Source organism: Symphodus melops (assembly GCF_947650265.1).
Source record: "Symphodus melops genome assembly, chromosome: 21".
Taxonomy (NCBI): Eukaryota; Metazoa; Chordata; class Actinopteri; order Labriformes; family Labridae; genus Symphodus; species Symphodus melops.
In genome coordinates this window covers 9,013,778-9,034,619 of record NC_136711.1, presented here as the reverse complement: position 1 = coordinate 9,034,619, position 20,842 = coordinate 9,013,778, and the positions used below count along the sequence as shown (strand labels likewise).

Below are 20,842 nucleotides of genomic sequence, written 5' to 3'. Positions count from 1 at the left end.
ACTGTGTCTTATACGTGTCCATATTTTTTTCTCTCCAGTTGACCTTTTTTAGCATCCATCTCCTCACTTGTTTTTTTCAGTCCCTCCTGCGAAAGCGTTCCTCTCTGCAAACGTTGGCATTTCATGCGCGTGTCCACTGTGCCCCAGTGTAAGTTTCTATAACTGGTACTATAAGAGTGATGATGATCAGCCATGGACAAAAATGGAATCCAGCCAAGGATTCATGATGCCAAAAGCTAGTGGCACCTATGCATGCAGAGCTGTGTGGCAAACCGGGAGATCTTTTCTCAGCAGCAGTTTTGTTTGTAAGTCCCTGCTAATTAATGTTGTCGCCATCAGTGTTGTCTCAAGTTTGCTTGAAGAATTGAAATACTTAGAAACAGGACACAATGTTAAGAGGATGAGGAGTTAAAAGAGCCAATGTCCTTATTAGGCTAGATCCCAAAAAAAAAAAAAACAGAGTTGCATGATGGGATTTGTAGGATCCAATGTGTTTAAATCTGCACGTTTATTTTGGACTAATGTCAAAATAAATCTATATCCACTGCACCATTTAAAGAAACCTACCAACATATCCGTAGGCTGAAAAGATCAGTGGACATAAGCCTTATCTGAGAGTTATTTTGTATTTAATTCAGCAGATCATGCTCCAACTTCCTAGTTTACTTTACTCTCAGCACGATGTGCTGCACAGGAAGCAAAGCAGATAGTGGTCCAAACTAATGCTGGTTTAAAATGTAGAATTACTAGGACAAAATAAATAACATTACTCTGATGAAGTTTTTTTTCTTAAAGGACATTTCTCAGAAATGTTGATTTGTCCTCTAGGTGGAAAATCCACTTTGAAAAGTAGTTTTTTCATTTCAACCTAAAATGTAAATATGTCGGCCACCATGTCAATAATTGTTTTACAAATACACTAAAAAAATACACTAACCATTCCATGCATGCCTCTTTTGCAGATCATCCTCCAATCAAAACCATCTTCCTCGTTTTGGTCTTCCTGTTGTTGATTCTTGGTTTGGCAGCCGTAGTATTGGCTTTCTACATGAGGCGTAGGAAGAGAGCTGCCAGAGGTATGGATCTATTGTTTCCACTTTTTTTTCAGTACACTATATGCATCTCGTCACACTGTTTTTGTTTTTAGGACGAATTTATGAGGATGTGGGGCAAATGTCACGAGAAAAGGGTGATAACGATTATGAGATGTTGAGTAGTACTCGAAGGGAGGGCGAGTATGACACCCTGCACCCTGAGGCACCCGGCAGACAGAAGAGAGAGGGTGACTATGAAGCACTGAAGAAAGAGCAAATGGAAGACGGGTTGTACCACACTCTGCAAATGCAGGCGGAAGGTGGAGGAGAGGGAGGGTATGAACAGTTGAAAAAAGAGGGAATGGAAAAGGGGGAATACCAAACCCTGAACATGGAGGGTGCAACTGGAGGAGTGGAAGTACACCAAGCATGAGGGAAGAGCCACAACGGCAGAGAAACTAAGTAAATAATTACTGAATTATAAAATGGGGGAAAAGGTCAGAAATAAGTTTCTTGGCAACCAGCAAGGTCTAGAGATGTCAGTTTTGAAATATATAAAACATAATAATATATAATTAGAAAGACAAGTTATCTATCATAGGACAATTAAAAGAAGAAGCAAATGCTGTGTTTCATGGTATAACAATTAGAACTCATAATATGTGAACCCCCTATGCACTCAAGCTTTCAGAGAAACGGGTTCTGTTAAATGCTTTTTCTAACCCTGATATCTATCAGAGCTTTCTGCGATACACATATGTTCAGACTGTGTTGCCAAGCTTCTTTTTGTATAGTATGAACAATAAATGAAATGATGAGTGATATATGATTATAATGAGTCCTAACAGTCAAAAGCTCCTACAGAGCTGGAAAAATGCAACACAAGTTCATCTTTATGTAGAAAAGAAGAGTCATCACTTACTTATGTTTATTTGTGAATTCCTACAAGCTACTTGTCTAATATTGTGTCATTTTTATTTTTATGCTAAATTGTTAAAGCATTTGTGTAACCAGTTTTTATGCTTTTTTTTTGCAACATATCAGTTCAATTTACTGTAAAAATGCAGTACTTTAAAATAGAGATATGTTATTTAATTTTATATGCTGAAATAAATTAGTTTCATTCAATGTAGTTGTTTTTATTTTTATCGGTACAATAACTTTATGTAAATATATACAATTGTTAAGAATTGAATACACGTGTAACTGTCTTTCTTAATGTTTGTGGAGCACAGAACATGATTAAAGCCAAGAAAGCCAATCAGGATGGTGTTAACAAGCTCAGACAATGTCAGGTCATTAACAAGACCAGACAAATAAGTTAAACCTCCTTGCGATTTGGTTTGTCATGATAAGAAACTTACCATCACAATCTTTCCATTGTCTATGGACTTGACCCTCTTTGAAGAGTTACCTCTGATTCCTTCTCTCCATTTAACTTCTAAAGCAAAACGAAATAATTAAAAAAAAAAAAATGTCAATCCTATGCCTACCCTTACTGTACCTTAAAAAAATCATATTGCATAAATCCAGACTTCGTAAAACATTTGAAACGTCTACTTGAATATATGGACACGCTACATTAGAAATGATGATGTTCAATTCAGTTTTTCAATTCAGTAATTGCCAAAGCACATCATATCAAATAATACAATAATAGCCAAGCGGCCAACAATAATCGGTCATTCAAAAGTAACAAAATATTGATCACGAATGGTAAAACAGCAAAGCTTTGTACAGGCTTACCTGGACAAAGGTGGTCTTCACGAGCTGCGCGTGCAGGTGTTTGTAGCTTTGTTTGTTTGCGGACTTTTATACACTGCTGTTATCTGTCTGTTCTCTCTAAAGTCTCTGTCAGTCAGCTTTCAGAGCGTTTATTACTTTATCCCCTAACTTTATCTCATGGCCCAGTGTATGTTTTGTGGTTTTCTGGTCAACGTAGGAGGGAAATTACAACTGATGAGTCTTTCCGGCATTTCTTTCTTTCAAACCGGAGACACCAGATATCGCGCGTGTATGACGCGGCCTACAAATAGCCTATGACTACAATACGAAATGACAGTCAGGTGTAGGCCTGTGGTAAAACCTTAGTATATTTACAGTGTATGGGTAAAACCGATTAAAAAAAACGTCTGTTTGAGTGTGTATGAGTAATTACAGGTCTGGAATACATAAATTATTCTTTAACCACAAATGGTAAACATACTTTGGTAAAGTGCACTAATAAAGTTAATTTAAACTTTTCAAGCTTTACAGTGGTCAAACAATGCACAACTTTTACCAACAAAGACTGACTAAATTAGCTAATGAGCTTAAGTCAATATTTTCTTTTAGTTAGTGACTTTTAATAAATAAAATAAACTAGCCTAAACTTTATTTATGTTGATTTGATAATTATTTAGCTTGCTTAAATTGCTCATTAACATATGTTTTTGTAATAACACTGAGTAGACATGAGTGTTGGTTGGGCCTTTTAGTTATGTTTAAGTCTACTTATAGGGCGTATGCGACTAACTTTCATAAATCCTTTAAAAACACTGCTATGTACTACTCTGCTATGACTTGGCTGATAACAATTACTAATGTTTCTGTGCTTATTGTGTAATAGAAGAGTCGATCTTAGAATTATAAATAGAGGCCACATCCTTAAAACACTTGGCTCCAACAAGTTATATCCACCTTTATTCAGGGACTTTATTCAGGAAACGGCAAATGGCCATGTCCTTCCACATTCACTTTTGTTTGAATGAATCCAAAGGAGGACTGGCTGTGTCACACTTAATGCTTGGTTTAACCTCTGTGCAGTTATAATCAATTCTATCTCAGCTCTTATACTAGAGTCCAATTAGGTTGTTGGTGGTGAGTACAAATATCTTTCTCAGGGTGTTGAGGCAGGGCTTCAATCAGGCAAGTCAACAGTAAAGCCCTTTATAACTCTACCAGTGTCCTCAGAGAATTTGAGTTACATCCAGGTGACTACAGTTTCTCCCACTGACAGATGGTTGCAGGATAATCCCACTGATTCCAGAGACCAGAGTTGGACTGTAAGGGTGTGTGCCAAAGCCTCAGTGACTTCCTGGCTGAGGAAAACTGGTGAGTCCCTTCTTCATTTCAATGCTCTTGTATTTTAGCTCAGTGATCGATAAGCTGTCTGGACACAGCACGGAGTACAGCACTATGAGTAACATGAAACCACTGTAGTCAAGGGTATAAAGAGCCGCATGATTAGTGCCTGAACCACACATGGTTGACTTGAAAAAAACACAACTGGTGTTTAACATAAAATACGTTGGTTGAAAAGGTAACTCTCAGCTGTAGCTACCAAGCACTAACTGCTAAGAATATTTAAAATTGTACAAGAATATTGACCTCTAAATTTTATTGTACAATATTTTCCACATGTACATGATTTTTACATATACTGGTTTTGTTTACAATCCAGAACAAAACATTTAACAAGAAAATAATGAAATAAAAAGTCAACAGTCAAACAGTAAAAACCCTTGAATTTAATATTTAATCTATCAGTGAACCGTAACAGTGAGTGATGCTGTTTGGTGAAACTCTAGTGCTGAAATGTTTAAAATCTTTAAACCTTCTTCTTCCCAACTAGCTAATACATTATAACATCTACTTATACAAATTAAAAACATATTGCTCATGTACAATGAAGTTTCATTGCTTGTTGTTCATGATAAGCCTTTAATTCTTAATGGGAGCAGGTTTACTGATTGTTCAACATCTACTGCTTGCTGCACCATACATAAAAAATCACAAGGTTTTTTATAGACTGGGTTCTATGTGATGGCTCTATCAGCCGAACATTTTTTTTTATCTTATTTGCAGTTTTAAACTTTGACTGATGCTATATAATTCACATCAGCCATCAGGCTCTGTTAAGTGTTCTTTGTACATAGCTGCTGCTGCTGCTGCTGTGAAAGAGAAAGAGCAGAGCCTGGCTTCTGTTGGGGTTTTTAGGTCATGTAGTGATAGCCAAGTGCCTTTGTAGATGCTTGAATTCCCTGAACACAAGAGTGACATGAAGAATAACATAAAGGAAATATATATTTTGTGTGAAGCTCATGGAAAATCATTCAGGAAATAACAGCCATATGGAAATAGAAATAAATACAGCCCTAGACTAAGACTATGGTTAATGTAGTGTTATTGCACTGCATAATGACATTTCCTCTGAATGTATACGAGGCATTTCCCCACAGCTTGTAAGTAAGCAGGCAAGTTTGAGGCCTTGTAATTAAAACATATTTAAATAAAGAAATCACAAAGTCAGTGTGGGCTGTTGGACTTCTTTGAAAGCTGTGTGCAGTTACATTTCCAGGTGTTCAAATATCTTCTCAGTGGAGAGTAAACCAATACTACTGAGCAACATATTTTTTGTGTTGGCACAAGTCACATGCGTCTTCTTGAAAGTGTGCACATAAGGACAACATTTAACTTTGCTTTTTGGAAAAATCTTTTGTAACATTACGTGAAAACCTTATAGCTCCAGTTTTGGTGCATTTGTCAACAATTCATGAAACACACTGAACAAACTCTCTAGGTTCTCACCCAACACGTGATAATAGGCTTGTGACATATTCCCATTTAAATATTGAAAATCCTGTATGATTCAACTATAAGTGGGGCATATAATTTAAAGTCAAATCTTGTTGGATAATCTTGGAGTAATCTACATTTATTACAATGATTTAACATAAAAAAGCGACATCAGACCGAAAAAATCCCTCCCTCCTCCTGAGAGGTCCTAAAACATGTTACTTAAATGGTCTGTCACACACAGTACACAGTTTCAATCACACACACAAACACATATTTTAAACTCACTAGTGTATTCACCTCAACTGTGGAGTCTCTTTAAATTCAGTTCATAGTTTTAATTTTACAGTCACGCTTCCTCAAAAGTGTCCCCTTTAACGATTTTAAAGTCCTTCCTGCCATCAGGTGAAACTTCACACTGGTGACTCAATCACTAAAAGCTATATGCAGATGATCTTCTTCTTATGAAAACTCTCGGTCTCCCTCTCCTCCATGTAAATAATTATTGGTTCCAGCAGGTTGGACATACTCCTCAGTTTTGTCCCAGTCAGAAACCCATCCTCCTCCTCCTCCTCCTCCTCCACCTCCACCTCCATTTGGATCTGCTCCCTGGTTCATGGCTCCGTAGCCTCCTCCGCCACTTGTGCGATACAGCTCTTCTGTCTCATTGGCTAGCTCGTCTTCATCCAGAATGCCACATTTCTCATCGCTCTGCTGCTCCGGCTCTGCCCAGGCTTGCTTCTCACCCGATGCAAAGAGGCCTGCAGTCCCAACAAAAAAAAGGGATAAGTTAGTGTCAGAGATTTTTCAGTCTGCAGATAATTGCATGAAGAATAATGCACAGGTTCCTTCATGCTTAAAGACACTGACGCTCTGGTTCATGTTAAAAATTATTTTGGAACAAAAGTTAAGGAAAGGTATACACACCATAGAATATTACACCTCCATAATGAACCAGTGAGGCGATCAGAAACACACCCTGCCACTCCTCCCGTGTCTATAAAAAGAGGGAGCAAATTAAGAGAGAATACAAGACGATAATCCATGGTAATAAAATCACACCTTCAGACAAGAGAAGACATGTTAAATAAGTTTCAAAGTGTTTTTCTTTGTTTGTCTATTAAACATGTTAATAAGTCCTCACCTTGTGCTTTGTCATGGCACCAACTATAAGTGGGCAAACCATCCCAGATAAAGTGCCCACTCCGTTAGAGATCCCCATGAGGATGCTGGCATAGCGTGGAGCAATGTCAAGGTGGTTGACATTGAAACCTTTTGAGGAAGGATACGAACAAAGATAAATACAAAATAGGAAGCTACTCGTTTATTTTGACGTTTGATGTTATCTGCAAACAATTTGTGTGTGTGTGTGTGTGTGTGTGTGTGTGTGTGTGTGTGTGTGTGTTTGTGTGTGTTTGTGTGTGTGATGAAATGTTGTTGAAAAAATCTTGATTTCACCTGAAATTGCAAAGCCAGAGAAACCCACAGCCAGAACCAGGAAAGTAATGGCAACACCTTTCGTGTGAGAGAAGCCCACCACCAGCAGCAGCGTTGCCTCCATCCCAAACCCTGATGCAGACACATGATTAGCAAACTAACAAAGAAGGACTTGAATGTGTGTTAAAATGAGAAGTCTCGCTGCAAAATGTTCATTTCAACCAACTAGAGAAAATACATCTCCCATTATGCTCCCCTTCTTTTTATAAAATGCTGATGACTGAGCAATTGTTACACCTGCACTGACAGCTCTGCTCAAAGTGATATGTACACTGTGTGCTTCTCCATTTCAATGCTATCGATTGCTCTGTGTAGTCCAAAAATAGCCAACAGAGGCAGCGTTTCTGCTTTTCAGTGAGCCATCATTTCCTTTTATGCACCAAATGTTTTCTCACCAAAGCAAACATAACAGTTATGTTAAACAGAGCAGACGATCTACTGTGCAGTTTTTCAGGTTTATGTGATCAAACCAGCCACTGTGCTAAAAATAAGCTGCAAAGAAAAGCTTCTGTTGATGAGCAAAAAAAGGCTGTAAAACGTTTAATTTTGATCAGACTTTCTTACCTCCACAGTTCATCATTTTCCTGACGTTAGTGGTGGACATGATATGGTTTGAGCGCAGATAGTCTGCTAGTTGACCGCCAATGGGTACAATAATGGTCATGACAAGATGGGGAAGGGCGGAGACTATGCCCACCTAGATGAGAGGGAAAAAGAATTTCTATCAAACATATTTTAGACGAGCAGTCAATAGTTTGTCTATACCTTTGTTCTTTGCTTTACAGTATCATTTTATCGAGCTTCTAGAAACTTTTGCCCCTGCTATAATACAGCAAACAACATTCATACAATTCCCACATTTGTTTTTTTTTGTTACCTTGCTAATTTCGAACCCAAACACCTCCTCAAAGTATGCAGGCTGGCTGATGAGAAGCAAGTAGAAAGTCCAGCTTCTGCAGAAGTTAGCTACGATGATGGCATAAACTGGCATGGATGTAAAGAAGGCCCTCCACGGTGTGTTGAATTTCTGAAACACACAAAAACACATCCCTCATAGAGCGAGTGCCTACTAAAGGGTTCTGTTCATATAAGTTTCTGATGTTGCCATTAAACTTAAACTTTTACTTAACAGTACAGATACATGATTATTAAGATATGGGACAATTTAGATATCAAGAATTACAAAACAATTTAGTCCATATCATTTTTTCCTCACTTCTTTTCAATTCTTTGTCTCTTTTTTAATGGACTTTAAGATTTCATTACATTAAATGAATCTTAACAAGAAATGGCAAGACTCCCACACCGCTGTTGTTTTCTGTCACTTTTGACCATGAAAATAAATCAAGCTTGTCCAGAATTCTTCCAAAAAACCTTTTTTGTCTGAACCAGCAGAGTCTTTTCTGAGGGGAAGCTGGGGAGGGGTTCATTATTCTGTGAAAGACTTTTCAGGCAAAATCGAAACTTTTACAATAACACTTCTCAACGTAAAATGTCAAATAACTATCACTGCATGGGCTCAGGAGAGAGCACAGTTCATGCTGCATTGCCAGTTGAATACTAGTTGAAACTTTACCATGCAAAGAGGAAAACATATTCAGCACTACTGCCCCATCTCTGGGCCCAAGCTCTTAAAAAAAAAGACTGAGGTGAAGTGGAAAACTATACTGAGGTCTGATGAGTCAAAAATAGATATTTTGTTTGGAATTCTTGGATGTGGCATCCTCGGGACTAAAGAGGTGAAGGGCTATCCAGCTTGTTATCAGCAGTTCAAAAGTCAGCCACCAGTGCAAAGAGCAATGGTGACGGCCCTATTAATGCTGAACGCTAGCTTCAGGTTTAGGAGTGACTTGATTTTTTCAGCATGCCAATGCCAAACCACATTCTGCAGAGAAATCTATTTACTGTACTGACCGTTACTGCCTGTTGAGCTGTCTTGCCAATGCTTTCCTCAATATATGTTCTCTCTTCCTCAGTGATGGTGGGATGGGCAGCTGGACTTTCATAAGACACGAGGAACCAGAAGCAGTACCACAAGACCCCAAAACTTCCTAGGAGGAGGAAGGAAGTCAAAAAAAGGGAAAAGAAAAGGATTTATTTCAGTGTAAGTTAGTTTTAACTGAAAGTTAAAGGTTATAAACAAGATGCAAAGTAGACACTTTAACTCTAAAAGCAGCTCTATGATGTTTACTTTAGTTTATTCTTTTGTGAACAGTTCCTTTTTACAATAAAAGGCCTTTGCTGCTGATTTCCAGCTGTAGTCCCCGGCCAGTAAGTCGGCGACCTCAAATACATATTAAAAATTAAAATACAAAAAATTACAGAAGGCTGAGGCAATTGATGTTGAATTTATAAATAATGTCGGAAAGGTTTCTTTTACCTGTCTAATGTAAGCGGCCTGATCACACAGAAATGTGTTGCACAACATGCAGCCAAATAAATAAATAAATAGATTTGGGCGAATGTTTCTCCCAGACGAGGAGGGAGAAATGTCATAAAAAGCGAAAGTTTGGAGAACTTTGTAATGTTTATTTTCTTATTTTTTTAAGCACGCCCCCAAAAAAACCCCACTAGAAAAACGTATCCCTCTGTGCAATCAAGCCCTTTATGATGCTGTCCTTTGCTTTTTTTTTTTTTTATACTGTTCAGCTCCAAAATGTGCCCTCAAATCCTTTCCTTAATACTGATGAGTGAGTCTTCATACGATTTGAGTTAAGCATGTTGATGTTCTGTCACAAACCATCTGATTAATGTAGGACTATTATTTAAGATTATAATGGACAACATTCCTTTGAAAATTAAAGGATAAAGCTCTCTCACCATAGACGTAAAAGACTGATGACCATCCTGAGTACTGCACCAGTATTCCAGCTAAAGGCATGGCAATCACAGCACCAGCATAAGAACCTAAAAAAAGGAAAGAGATTGTGTGTCTTTTGTGTTTAGGCCGTCAACCAGCACTTATTAATTAATTTATCAACCTCCTATTTTGTCATTTAACTGTTAAGTCTATAACATGTCAGAAAATAGTGAAAAAACGGCGTCTTTCATTGTCTTGACTTGTTTGACAGCCCAATACAAAAGAGGTATTTTTAACACTGTCAAATGACAGAGAAGCAGCAACTCATCAGCTGGAACCAACAATGGGCTGCTTGTTATTGGGAAATATCTTACAAGTTAATAGGAATAGATGTAGATTCATTTTGAATTAAACACTTGTGTGATATAGGGACTAGTCGTTTTAGCATTCGTTGTTGCAATAGATGTCTCAAAAAGTGATAACAGACATCCATTGTTTAAAGACTGAATGAAACAGGTGCAGTGATTATGACTCACCACAAAAGGCTGTCGTAGCCAGGCGACTTCTCTCGAGAGGTGGAGCCCACTTTGCCCAAATACCATGACAGGCTGGATATGAAACTCCCTGAGGGATAGGGGAGAATACATCTTTTGATGAATGTTCAAAATAAAATACATACATTTATCTTGTTATAAAAAGCTAGAAACAAGAGCCAAGCACCTCCACAAGTCCTTGAAACACCCTGACAATGATAACACAGCCAAAATGCATTCGTGCTGCTGCAGGGATGAGCATATTCAGGCAAGACGTAGCCACTATAGCAAAGCCAAACACTCTGGAGGAAGAGAGAATAGAAAATGGAAGAGATGTTCAGTATGAGTAAAGAATGTCCAACTATCGCTTGCATACCATATATATAGTCGTTTCACAAACCTGTTTGCTGCAAACTTTTGACAGATGAACCCTCCAGGGATTTGAGTTACGATGTATCCCCAGAAGAAGGACCCGTGGATCATCCCCACTGTCTCTGGATCCCAGTCAAACTGAGCTTTCTGAGGAGAAGCACCAACAAGACCATGAGAAACAACAGCAATCTGTACATTTAATTAGTTTGAGATTGACCCTTGAAAAACACAGGAGTGATTCATTTTAGGTTTAAAGGGGAAAACATTACACTACGCTAACAGATAAATAGTCAAAAGAAATGATTGATTTTATTCTTGACCACTGACTGAACACCAAGACTCATATTTTAAAGTCATGAGGTAATCAATCCATTGTTTATAAGAACTTAGGCTGAAAGATCTGATTAATTTTCATCATTGCTTAGTTGTGAATCTGACATCAATTCCAGTTATCTTGAGGGATAAATTAGAATGATATCAAACGAAAAAGACATTTCAGTGTCTCTCTCCTTTAATGCATGTCTAAAGGTCCTGTTAATTCTTTCAGGCCTATGTGTGAAACGTGTCTCAAAACAACAGAGAAAAAGTCTCATTTTCCCAGTGATTAATAAAGTCTAGAAAATATCAATAAAAACAGCATAAATCAGTGATATCCTTTGTGAATGTCTCTCTGAGCCATGACTGTCTACATTGAGTAAGAAGCTTGATACCCGCTGCTGTACTGTTGTCGGAGCGGTGTTTACGTCATGTTTACATGGACGGGAGGACATCGTGTTTAAAGCTGTTTCAGTCAAGGACTACAGAAACTAAGAATAACATGACCTACTCGTTTATTTGGATGTCACATCATTTATTTTGCTTTGATGTTGGTGAACTATCTTTTTACTGAAATACACAAACCCCTCCAATATCCCAGACCAAAACTCACCACTATAACTTCCTTGTTGTTTTTGAAGACTGTGTGGCTGTTCACCATGCTGACGATGGCCACGCCAAGGTTACACCTGATACCGAAGGAGATGCAAAAGCCAATGCCGGAAAGGATGGCGATGATGTAGCGCCTGGGTAGGCCGAAACACGTGCAGTCCACAACGGGCAGATCCTTTTCCTCGACCAGCTCTGGGCGCCCCTCAGCCGACAGCTCGATGGTCTCCCCATTTTCCTGCTTCTTCTCAAGGGCTCTGTGAGGAATGGAGTAAGTGGGAAATGTAATATGCAAACGGCTTCTTATAGGACTCAAGTCTGTTACTGGGTTGGTCTTGAACTAGAAATATAACGTCTTGGCTTGTCGTTGTCCTATTTCAAACATTAGTTTGAATGAACCTTGAGAGGGATTTGTCTCACACCAAGAGCATTAAAACAGTAAAACATGATTAACAGAGACAACAACAACCAGACAGGACAACAAAACAACAAACATTAAACTCAAATCATTAAAAAAATCCATCACTAAGGCATCGCTTGATTACATATAAGGGAGGTCAAGAGGTGAGTACAGTAAAGGTCAGGGTGCGAAGTCCATACTGTTTTATCAGAGCTTGTTAAGCAGCTGAATGCTCCGTCATACAAAGGAAGTAAGGCCTCTTTTAGTCCACTTCCTGGGCATTCTGTACCTGTGGCCAGAAGCCAAGAGTTCATACTCAGACCAAAGAGGGGGCAGCGGTTCTTCTATAATCCTGTGCACCAAATTAGGTGTGCTCTGGTCTGTCAGGGAAGAAATCCTGCACGTTGGTTGCCCTGTTGTCTTACTACCTACCTACCTACCTAACAACCCTGCTCAGTTTGTGCTCATTTTGTACACACAATGCAACCCCCTCCCCTTCTCAGCTACCTTGAAAAATAGAGACACTGCCAAGCCTTTGCAAATCTTGTCTTGGTGTTAGCGTTCAATGTCAGTTTGTCATCAGCAATTGTAAAGTAGTATTCGCAGTGTTGTATAGCAGCCCTTGCCAGGTTAAGATAGCTTGCCACAGAAAGGATCTTGAAAATACAATCCAAAGCACCCTTTAATTCTTCAATGTCAGAAAAATAACAACAACCGTTATTGAGCTTTGAAAATAAAGAGATTGTATGTTTAGGTGACACTGAGATTTCAATATAATTGTGGATCTAACACTGACCTGAACATTAACGGTCTGGAAACCCCTACTCTCAAAAGTGAAGCCAGTCATACAACAGCTCATAATAACATAATGGTACTATGAATATGATTTAGACCTGCAACATATCAGTTAATGAAACTTTTGATTGAGCTTGTCAATGTGTCTGAATTATTCCATGATGGCATGTAAATGAATAGACATGAAAATAAAATATCCATTCATCCATTCATTCATATATTTAGGGCCTGGTGTACTAAGATCCCAAGTAAAGACTGCTAAATTGAGTGTTCTTGTTTCTTCCCTCCATCATTGCCATCCATTGCACAGGAAGTGCAAGCTCTGTCCTCTGTGGCACAGAAAAAGGTATAAGTAGTGGTAAGGTCCCCCAATCCTATCGTCCTACTGCAGCAGAAGAGCGAACACCAGGGGATGAGCTGGGGGAGAGGCACATAACCCGAGAAAAAGGAAATCCCCAGTTTAAAATGTAAAGAAACGGGACACTGATGTCGATAATGAAATTCTTTAAAATGCAGAGACTGTTCGGTTTGGCTATGAATAGGCAACAATATGCAGTATATTAGTTTAATCATGTTTCTCTTTGTTAACAACTATTGAAGCCTGTGATTTGAAACAAAGACACAATATTTACATATTCTATCATTGTGCATTTGTCTCCTGCTAACTACAATAACAGCAGCCTGTTGTGCATGTCAGGCTTGGTCAATCGCATTTCGCGTACTAACTTAAGTTATTTGCATGTTCTCCTCCCTGTATTTTTAACTCTCGAGCAGAAACGCCCCATATTGCATACGCATTAAGGCAAGTGTACTAAATGGACAACACGTGTTGTTTTGTTGTATGAAAGATGCATTGCGCGCCGCCAGTAGATCAGATCATTTTTTCTAGGTGGTTTAAAGTTTAACGCAAACCTTTTTGTAGTCTTCTGTTGATTGTATTTATAAAAAATGTATTCATTTAATGTGAAGTGACATTTATTATAACTGCCAGCAGGCTGAGACGCTGCTCTTCACCAAATACCCAAGTACAAAAGTACTCGAACTTTCAGTTTATTCATTAGCTCAGTAAACATTTCCCAATGAGTTTATTGTCTCAATTGCCAGCTTCAAGTTTCCTTCAAAACCCAGTCATGTTCATTTGGTAAATAATGGTCCAGTTGAGAGTAAAACAGACGACAAATCATGGTATGCTGAAAGGCGTGGAAGCCTTTGATTGACAAGCTACCATGGAGTAAGACTTGTCAACTAGGATTTAGATGAAGCAGTGTGTATCCACCCTTTTTCCCCAAAGGAAGTCACTTCTGGTAAAACGGAAAGAAAAAAAGAATTCAAGTCTTCGAAAGGGGTGTTTACAAACCGACGAGTGCTGTCATGGTGGCTGTGTCCACTTTTTCATAGTCTATGTTTGATCGGCATCTTAACAAAAGACTTGTAGCATAATAGTCTGTCATCCTACACCAACGGATGCTCGCTGAAAAACCTTCGACTGAGACTGTTAATTTCAAGGTCGGAATATTTTTCCTTTGCAGACCAATCTTCTCCTGTTGAAACTGCAGTCACTGAAGAGAACAGTGTGAGTAAAATATGCAGTTTGTACAGTAACACACCAGGCTTACTCCTCTTTTTTTCTGCTGTTGTCTCTAACCCATGTCCATATTTCCTGCTGAGAAACCCTGAGAAACCATGACCTCTGCCAGCCTTCAGTCTAACAAGCATCAAATATGTATCTAAATGCAGTATGTCATCTATTAAACATGACATGTGCAGTGCTGAGTTCTCAGATCAGACTCGAGGCACTGCAGGTGATGAAGATGGAGCACATAACTCCTTTTGAAATTCCATTCCTTTAATATATAATTTTAGGTTTTCATATTTTGAAATGACACAAATCGTCCCAATGGCCTTTGTTTAAAACATGGGCAAAAATCTTTTTATTACATCACCCACCAGTGCAGAGCATAACTATAGCTCGAAGTGGGGGATGGGTGTGTTTTTTGTCGACTGAATTATTTGACAGTTTGTTGTACAGAACAGAAGGAGATACAATGAGACAGTGATCCTGGTGTTGAAATGAACCATGGGTAAGTATATTATGATTCTTAGCTGACTTAAGCTTTGTCAATAACATTTATCACATTTGTTCTGAACAACAAGTCTCCTTTACTGTACATCATGCTGGGAGACGTGATCATGGAAACTGACAAATATCATCAGCTCCTTAGGTGATGAAGTAAACAATGTTTAAATGCAGAAGACAGTGATTTATTACGCGGAATAGAATAGACCGATAAATGCTTTGTTGTCACCTAAAATAACAAGAAAATTTCATTAGAATAAAAAAGATAAGCAACAATATAACTGCTGTAAACCAAAAAAAATAATTCTACAGTGTTATGAACAAAAACTACAATCTAAAGTATAAAGACAGTAACAATATAAAGACCTATGAGAGTCATGTCAAATGCAAAGAAGAATAAGGATAACTCTTCATTGATTGGTCACAATAAATGATTGTTTCATACATCACAGTACTGAGCTGGGAGCTGCAATTATATTCTCGCTTGCAACGTAATATTAACTCAACCAAACCTTTATGATATGACAGGAGCTGTATGGTATGAGGTGTATGATTGGAGACTGAAGGCGCCAGACAGTCCTGCTTAATCTGCAACACAGAACACGACTGAAAAGTCTAAATATCAACTTTTAGTATTGTTAAAGTTCTCAACCATGTGAACTGTGTCGCGTATAATGTTTTTATAGTTTGCATATAGCATAGCAATGTAGCTAACCGTAAACTAGCAAACCATGTGCTAATGTTAAGCTATTGTAACATTTTGTGACTTTGGAAGCTTTTTATGCAAAGGTACTTATGAGAACCCACCACAAAGCCAAGACAAAGATTATAGCAACTATGACAAGGTCATTTTGTCCATCCACCAGAGCTAAACACTGTGTGAAAAATAGGCGATACCATTGTTCAATATTCAGATAATCATATTTAATATGATAAATAAACGGAAATGAAAGATTGTATATAAACTGTAACCCACTTTCTTTTTATGTATCTCTGCTGAATATCATGTTTGAGACAATGATTGTGTTCAACATGTCTCTCCTGAATGCTAAATAGTTGATAGCTAGCTGGAGTTTCATCTGCATAACATTAATGTAAAAGCATAGCTATTGTACTCTGTGCTCCTTACATAGATAACATGTACCGATACCTTGTGAGGAAGCATTGCTTATTTATGATATCAACACATTTTTGGTTGAAGGAGATTTTTATACGACAGGAGTTGCATACGTTTTTTGGCCTCCTCAAGCCTTTCATTCATGTTCTTCTGTAGTTGTTGAAATGGTGCCAGAAACCCTGACTCTGCTTCAACAAAGCATTGCTTCTCAACATAATGTTGCAATAACCCAACCTGGCCAACTGCTTCAGGTTTATTCTGAGATTTCTGAGATTCTCTCTGTACTCTTACAAACTCCACCCTTCACCAGGATGGTACTGATACATCAGGTCACCAGGGATACGGCCAGTCACAATTCTGAGGGAAAGAGAGGATCAGATGAAGATCTTTTCAACCGTTATGGCTGCTCGCCAGCTTCACGAGACATAGGACAGTCTTTCTATATTTCTATGGATACAAACGCATTCAGTGACAAAAAAAAAGAGAGACTCAAATTGAATTCTATGTTCCCCACCTCAAACCTTTTCTAATCAGTACACAAACTGGGAAATAAAAGCTACACAGTGATAAAACATACATGATCTATTAGTTACTGTAAGCAGGGGTTCTAACAGTCTCCGACGCTGATCAAGTATTAATGCTTCTCCCTTTTGAATTATTAATATCTCTGGCTCTCTTGGACTATTTTTGTCTGAGCGGGTCTCTCTCTTCATTCTTCCTGTCTCCTCTTCATCTTTAAACCTGCCTTTTATCGTCAACTCCCCTGACTCATGCATTGTCCCACACAGTCCTAGCATCTCCTTCTTTTTCAACAGCAGCTTATTATCTAGTATCCAGCCAACAAGACTCATCTCTCAAATGCAGTGGCATTACTAGTTTTCACACTTTGTCTCATAAAATGCATGTGCTGCACTGACTTTTCATGACAGACCCTGAGCTAAGAAATCCGCTCTAATCCTCACACGCTATCTGACCTTCGCTCTGTCGCACTGGACAAACCATGACGAGAGGTTTTATTGCTTCTGTGGACCAGCTTCACTTAAAAAAGAAAAGTTCTCAGTTTTGCATCTTGAGGTTATGTCAGAAAATTGTGTTTACACAACCAGAACTTCTGTGCGAATTAGCAGTTTCTATCCAAGTTAATCTCATTTCATATATCAAGGGCAAGTGTCAGGACAGTTCAACAGCTTGGGCCTGAGTCAAGCTAACTGCAAGGAATGTTTTAAGTCAACAAACAGAAGGAGATTGTTCGAAAGAGGCAATTGTCTCCATTACTCCAACACGTGTATATAGCCTGCTGATTTCCATCTCTTTTCACAAGACATCAAGAAATGAATTTTAAATAATAATGCTCTCATTAATTTGACCTTTATTGATTAATTACAACCATTCATTCTAACTTTAACAACTAGTCAATAAAGTTTACTCTCTTTTTTTAAGGTAAATAATCTACATCTTTGAGGCGTCTTTTAATAATAACTTGTTTTTAGATTGTTCTTGTTTTTTTACGAAACAATTTTTTTAAATGACATAACCTTTAGATATGAGGGACATTTTGCTTGGCAACAACCAATAAATACAGTATTGCCCTGTCAATCGATTTCAAAAAGTATTTTCAGTTGTTAGTTGCATATAACACATTGACAGGAAGTTGTGTTTAGTTTCTAACAATGCTTCTCTTTGGTTACATTAACTTTGACAGAGGTTACATTCAGGTTCACTTGGGCCTTTCCTAAGCATGTTTATAGATCAACAGAATAGAGATTTAGTTCTAAATAGAACACTTGTGTACTGACACTCTTACACTACAGACACAGTTCTTTGAAATCAACGTAAAAGTACCAAAATCAGTAAGAATTTGTTTAGACAGTTGCACATTACAGTTCTATATCTGAATTCTAAAATGTAAACCAACAAAAATAGTAAACTTATTTCTGAAAAATGTTATGTGCTTTCTGCTCTGTTAGACCGCTTGACATGTTGCGTGCCGAGACCAGGAGTGAGGTATGGGCCGTTGCGCGTTACGCACGACAGCGAGGTACCAAGGGAGCACCTGGGGGCACGTGCGCTCTACGGAAATAAACGCTTATAGGCTGCTGTGGGTTCTGTCGTAGGTCGAGTGGCCTAATCCTGGCTGGCTGTGAGATGAGGAAGGAGGGGGTCACGATGACGAGTTATCGGGCTACTTAAGGGGGTGGGGGAGAAAAAGAGAGAGAGGTGGCCAAGGTGTACGGCCTGCAGGGATTTACGTGGGCCGACAGCTTGGACGAGCAGAGTCTATTTGTGGAGAGGATTTAAGTGTTTAGACGCTGCATCAAATCCCGAGAGAAAGAAAAGGGAGTCCATCATTGCCAGACTTCCGACTGACTCACACACCTGCTCTCAGCGAGGCAGGGGTGTCACGCATTTTTATACAGCTCGCTAAGATAAAGACATGGAAGAGTGTACTTGGAACTTCTGAGAGTGTAGGGGGTGGGACCTTTACGCACGTTCCTTGTAAATCCTAAAGTCCATGTGATATACAGTCTTTGCTCTGCTAATTTCTAGCCCAAACTCTAAAAGTCACTTCACGTTTTGGAAAGTTGTTGCGTTTCCAAGATTCAGGGATAATCAACGTCCTCTTAAGCTCACTGCCCCAAAGTGACAGGTGAGGCAGAGAGTGCCTCCAGAGGCCCGTTATACATAACACACTCTACGTTACTCTTAATGAGTTTGCACTCACTTACTTACTCATGCCATATCAAACGTGGTTCGTGTTTGGTTAAAATATATTGCTTTGTTGCCAGTAATGAGACGCAAAAACAGACGTGTGGCATCTTGTAATATGACAATGTGACAGCACAGCATAAAAGCCTGAAGAACATAAATTCAAGTATTGATCCAACGCTTCATCTTACAATGATGGAACACTTTTGGCCTGAAGTGAAATAATTTATCATTGCATAGACTATTTTTAGATTTCAGAACTTTTAAATGATCCATTGCATGTCTGCAGTTGCTTGTGAAGTGATACATAATGCATACTCCAGTCTCTTATGTGGCAGATTCAGAAGCCTATAGGGGGACAGATGTGCCAGGTGATCCAAGCCTACACTAATCCAGGCCTCTGGACGGCTTAATCTTTAATTGAGCAGTTATGCTCCTCGTTTTTGACAAAAACTCAAGTAAGAATCATTTTCCAGCAACCATAAACTGCCATTCATTAATCTTCTTTAATCGTAAAGGATGGACTTTTCGGCCCGATTATAGGCCTACGCTCGAAGTCGTTCTTCTTGTTTTTTTGTTTTAGTATTTGTGTCTTTAATTGATCCTAGATAGATTTTACGTACCCGTATATTTTCCCGAGAGTCTTGGCTGCCACGACCTTAAATCTGTCCGGCCGGATCTCCATCCTCACGAGTCCAGGATCCGACCAATGTGAAGTCTTTGCGCGCCCCCGATCGAGCGCACAGCCTTCTCCACTACTCCCTTCGCCCCGTGTTTTCACTCACACACAAAGAAACTTGATTTTAGTTGATCATAAAACTCCTAAATGCGCAGGATCATCTGCGTTGGAATCCGACACACTGATTGTCCAGAGATTAACAAGCTTCATTGAATAAAACCAATCGAACAAACATTTTCAGATCCACTTTGTCGGAGTCCTTCACGTTCTGATGAACTTCTTTCACTCTTTGGTGTCCTCAAATGTTCACACCCCGCTGGAGACAACTTTCGGCAGGATTCGTGGCCAAAGGGTGTCTCTGGCCGTGGTCCTGAAACCAGATTACTGCTGCCCGCGCGCTAATCTCTCCAAGTGTGTAGTGAGTGGAAGGAAGAATGTCACTTCCTTCCCCGCAGCCCGACGTTTTAAGCGCTGACGGCTATTCTTGGAGCGCACAAGCCTTGAATGGAGAGAGTAAACACTGCCCGATCGAAGCATATTAACAGAGATCCCAGGTATTTGTAAAACGGGAGTGACGGGCTAATCTCACGACCTTGTAGTGAATATTCGACAGTTTGTTATAGTAGTAGTGAAATTTTCCAATATTTTAGCAGATTTTTTCATAGCAGGATTTAAGATTTACTGTATATTAAAAAAAAACAAGTCTAAAAGTACAAATATATTAATCATAATAAAACAGTCTCGCTAATAAGTCCAATTTTTGTGTTGCTGTTTTGAGCCACGCATCCTGTGCGTCAAACCAGGGCTGTCATAACGCATCATCGCTGTCACCACTTTAATGTGGGTGCAGAACTGCAAAAACCTGGAATCTGTGATAGTTATTTCAGACATATGAATTATGAAACAATGGAATGACTAAGCTTTACATGAAACTTGAGTGTGTGACATGTCCCACGCAATGTGCCAGATAGTCCAAGTTTGGAAGGAACTGAATGAACTAATTTTTAATTGAGGTTCAGTGTTGGAAATGAAACTGGAATTTTATATTTTTTTAAACTGAACATAAAAACATCTCATTTCAATCATGACATTCTGGGAGATGCTGGTTAACAAAAAGAGGCAATCAATACATGAAGACGCTCCAGTATAAGGGTCCTCATAGTCTGAGCAATACAAATCACTTTTAAAGCAACAGCTAAGTTTTTCCTTCAATGACAAGTCAAATTTTCTGCTGGTTTCCATTTCTGATTTGACCAGACTGTAATCATACTGTAAGCCTGGTAGTCAGAGTGCAAAATGTGGGGGTTCATGAACTTTGTCAGAAACTGGATTTACAAAAACTACACTGAGA

The 20,842-nt window shown here is 38.8% G+C and overlaps 2 protein-coding genes across 2 annotated transcripts in view; both read right to left on the bottom strand.

Annotated features, from left to right (window-relative positions):
• The window catches only part of LOC306817322 (SH3 and multiple ankyrin repeat domains protein 1-like), a 56,635-nt gene extending 52,559 nt beyond the window's left edge, over positions 1 to 4,076 (bottom strand). Inside the window, exons 1-2 of the mRNA XM_079334105.1 lie at positions 4,027 to 4,076; positions 938 to 1,067 (exon numbers count right to left, since the gene is read on the bottom strand). Coding sequence (XP_079190231.1) covers positions 938 to 967 — 30 coding nt within the window. The 5' untranslated portion in view covers positions 968 to 1,067; positions 4,027 to 4,076. The remainder of the gene's footprint in view (positions 1 to 937; positions 1,068 to 4,026) is intronic.
• Positions 4,077 to 4,398: 322 nt separating this feature from the next.
• Positions 4,399 to 20,787, bottom strand: LOC306817326 (vesicular glutamate transporter 1-like). The gene is made up of 13 exons (XM_079334113.1): positions 19,436 to 20,787; positions 11,722 to 11,974; positions 10,822 to 10,940; positions 10,609 to 10,723; positions 10,425 to 10,512; positions 9,909 to 9,995; positions 9,003 to 9,139; positions 7,966 to 8,115; positions 7,653 to 7,785; positions 7,050 to 7,160; positions 6,736 to 6,863; positions 6,519 to 6,588; positions 4,399 to 6,352 (listed from the first exon to the last, which is right to left on the bottom strand). Exons 1-13 carry the CDS (start codon positions 19,495 to 19,497, stop codon positions 6,054 to 6,056), a joined length of 1,752 nt encoding a protein of 583 aa, XP_079190239.1. The 5' UTR covers positions 19,498 to 20,787; the 3' UTR covers positions 4,399 to 6,053.
• Positions 20,788 to 20,842: the final 55 nt, after the last annotated feature.

What these genes read in the sequence shown, in the direction of transcription:
- LOC306817326 (XM_079334113.1), bottom strand. Translation starts at nt 19,497, where the DNA reads ATGGAGATCCGGCCGGACAGATTTAAGGTCGTGGCAGCCAAGACTCTC. An exon ending in CAAAAGTTTGCAGCAAACAG is followed by an intron (nt 10,724 to 10,821) that starts GTTTGTGAAACG and finishes CTCTTCCTCCAG; the next exon opens with AGTGTTTGGCTTTGCTATAG. An exon ending in TGTTTCAAGGACTTGTGGAG is followed by an intron (nt 10,513 to 10,608) that starts GTGCTTGGCTCT and finishes CCTATCCCTCAG; the next exon opens with GGAGTTTCATATCCAGCCTG.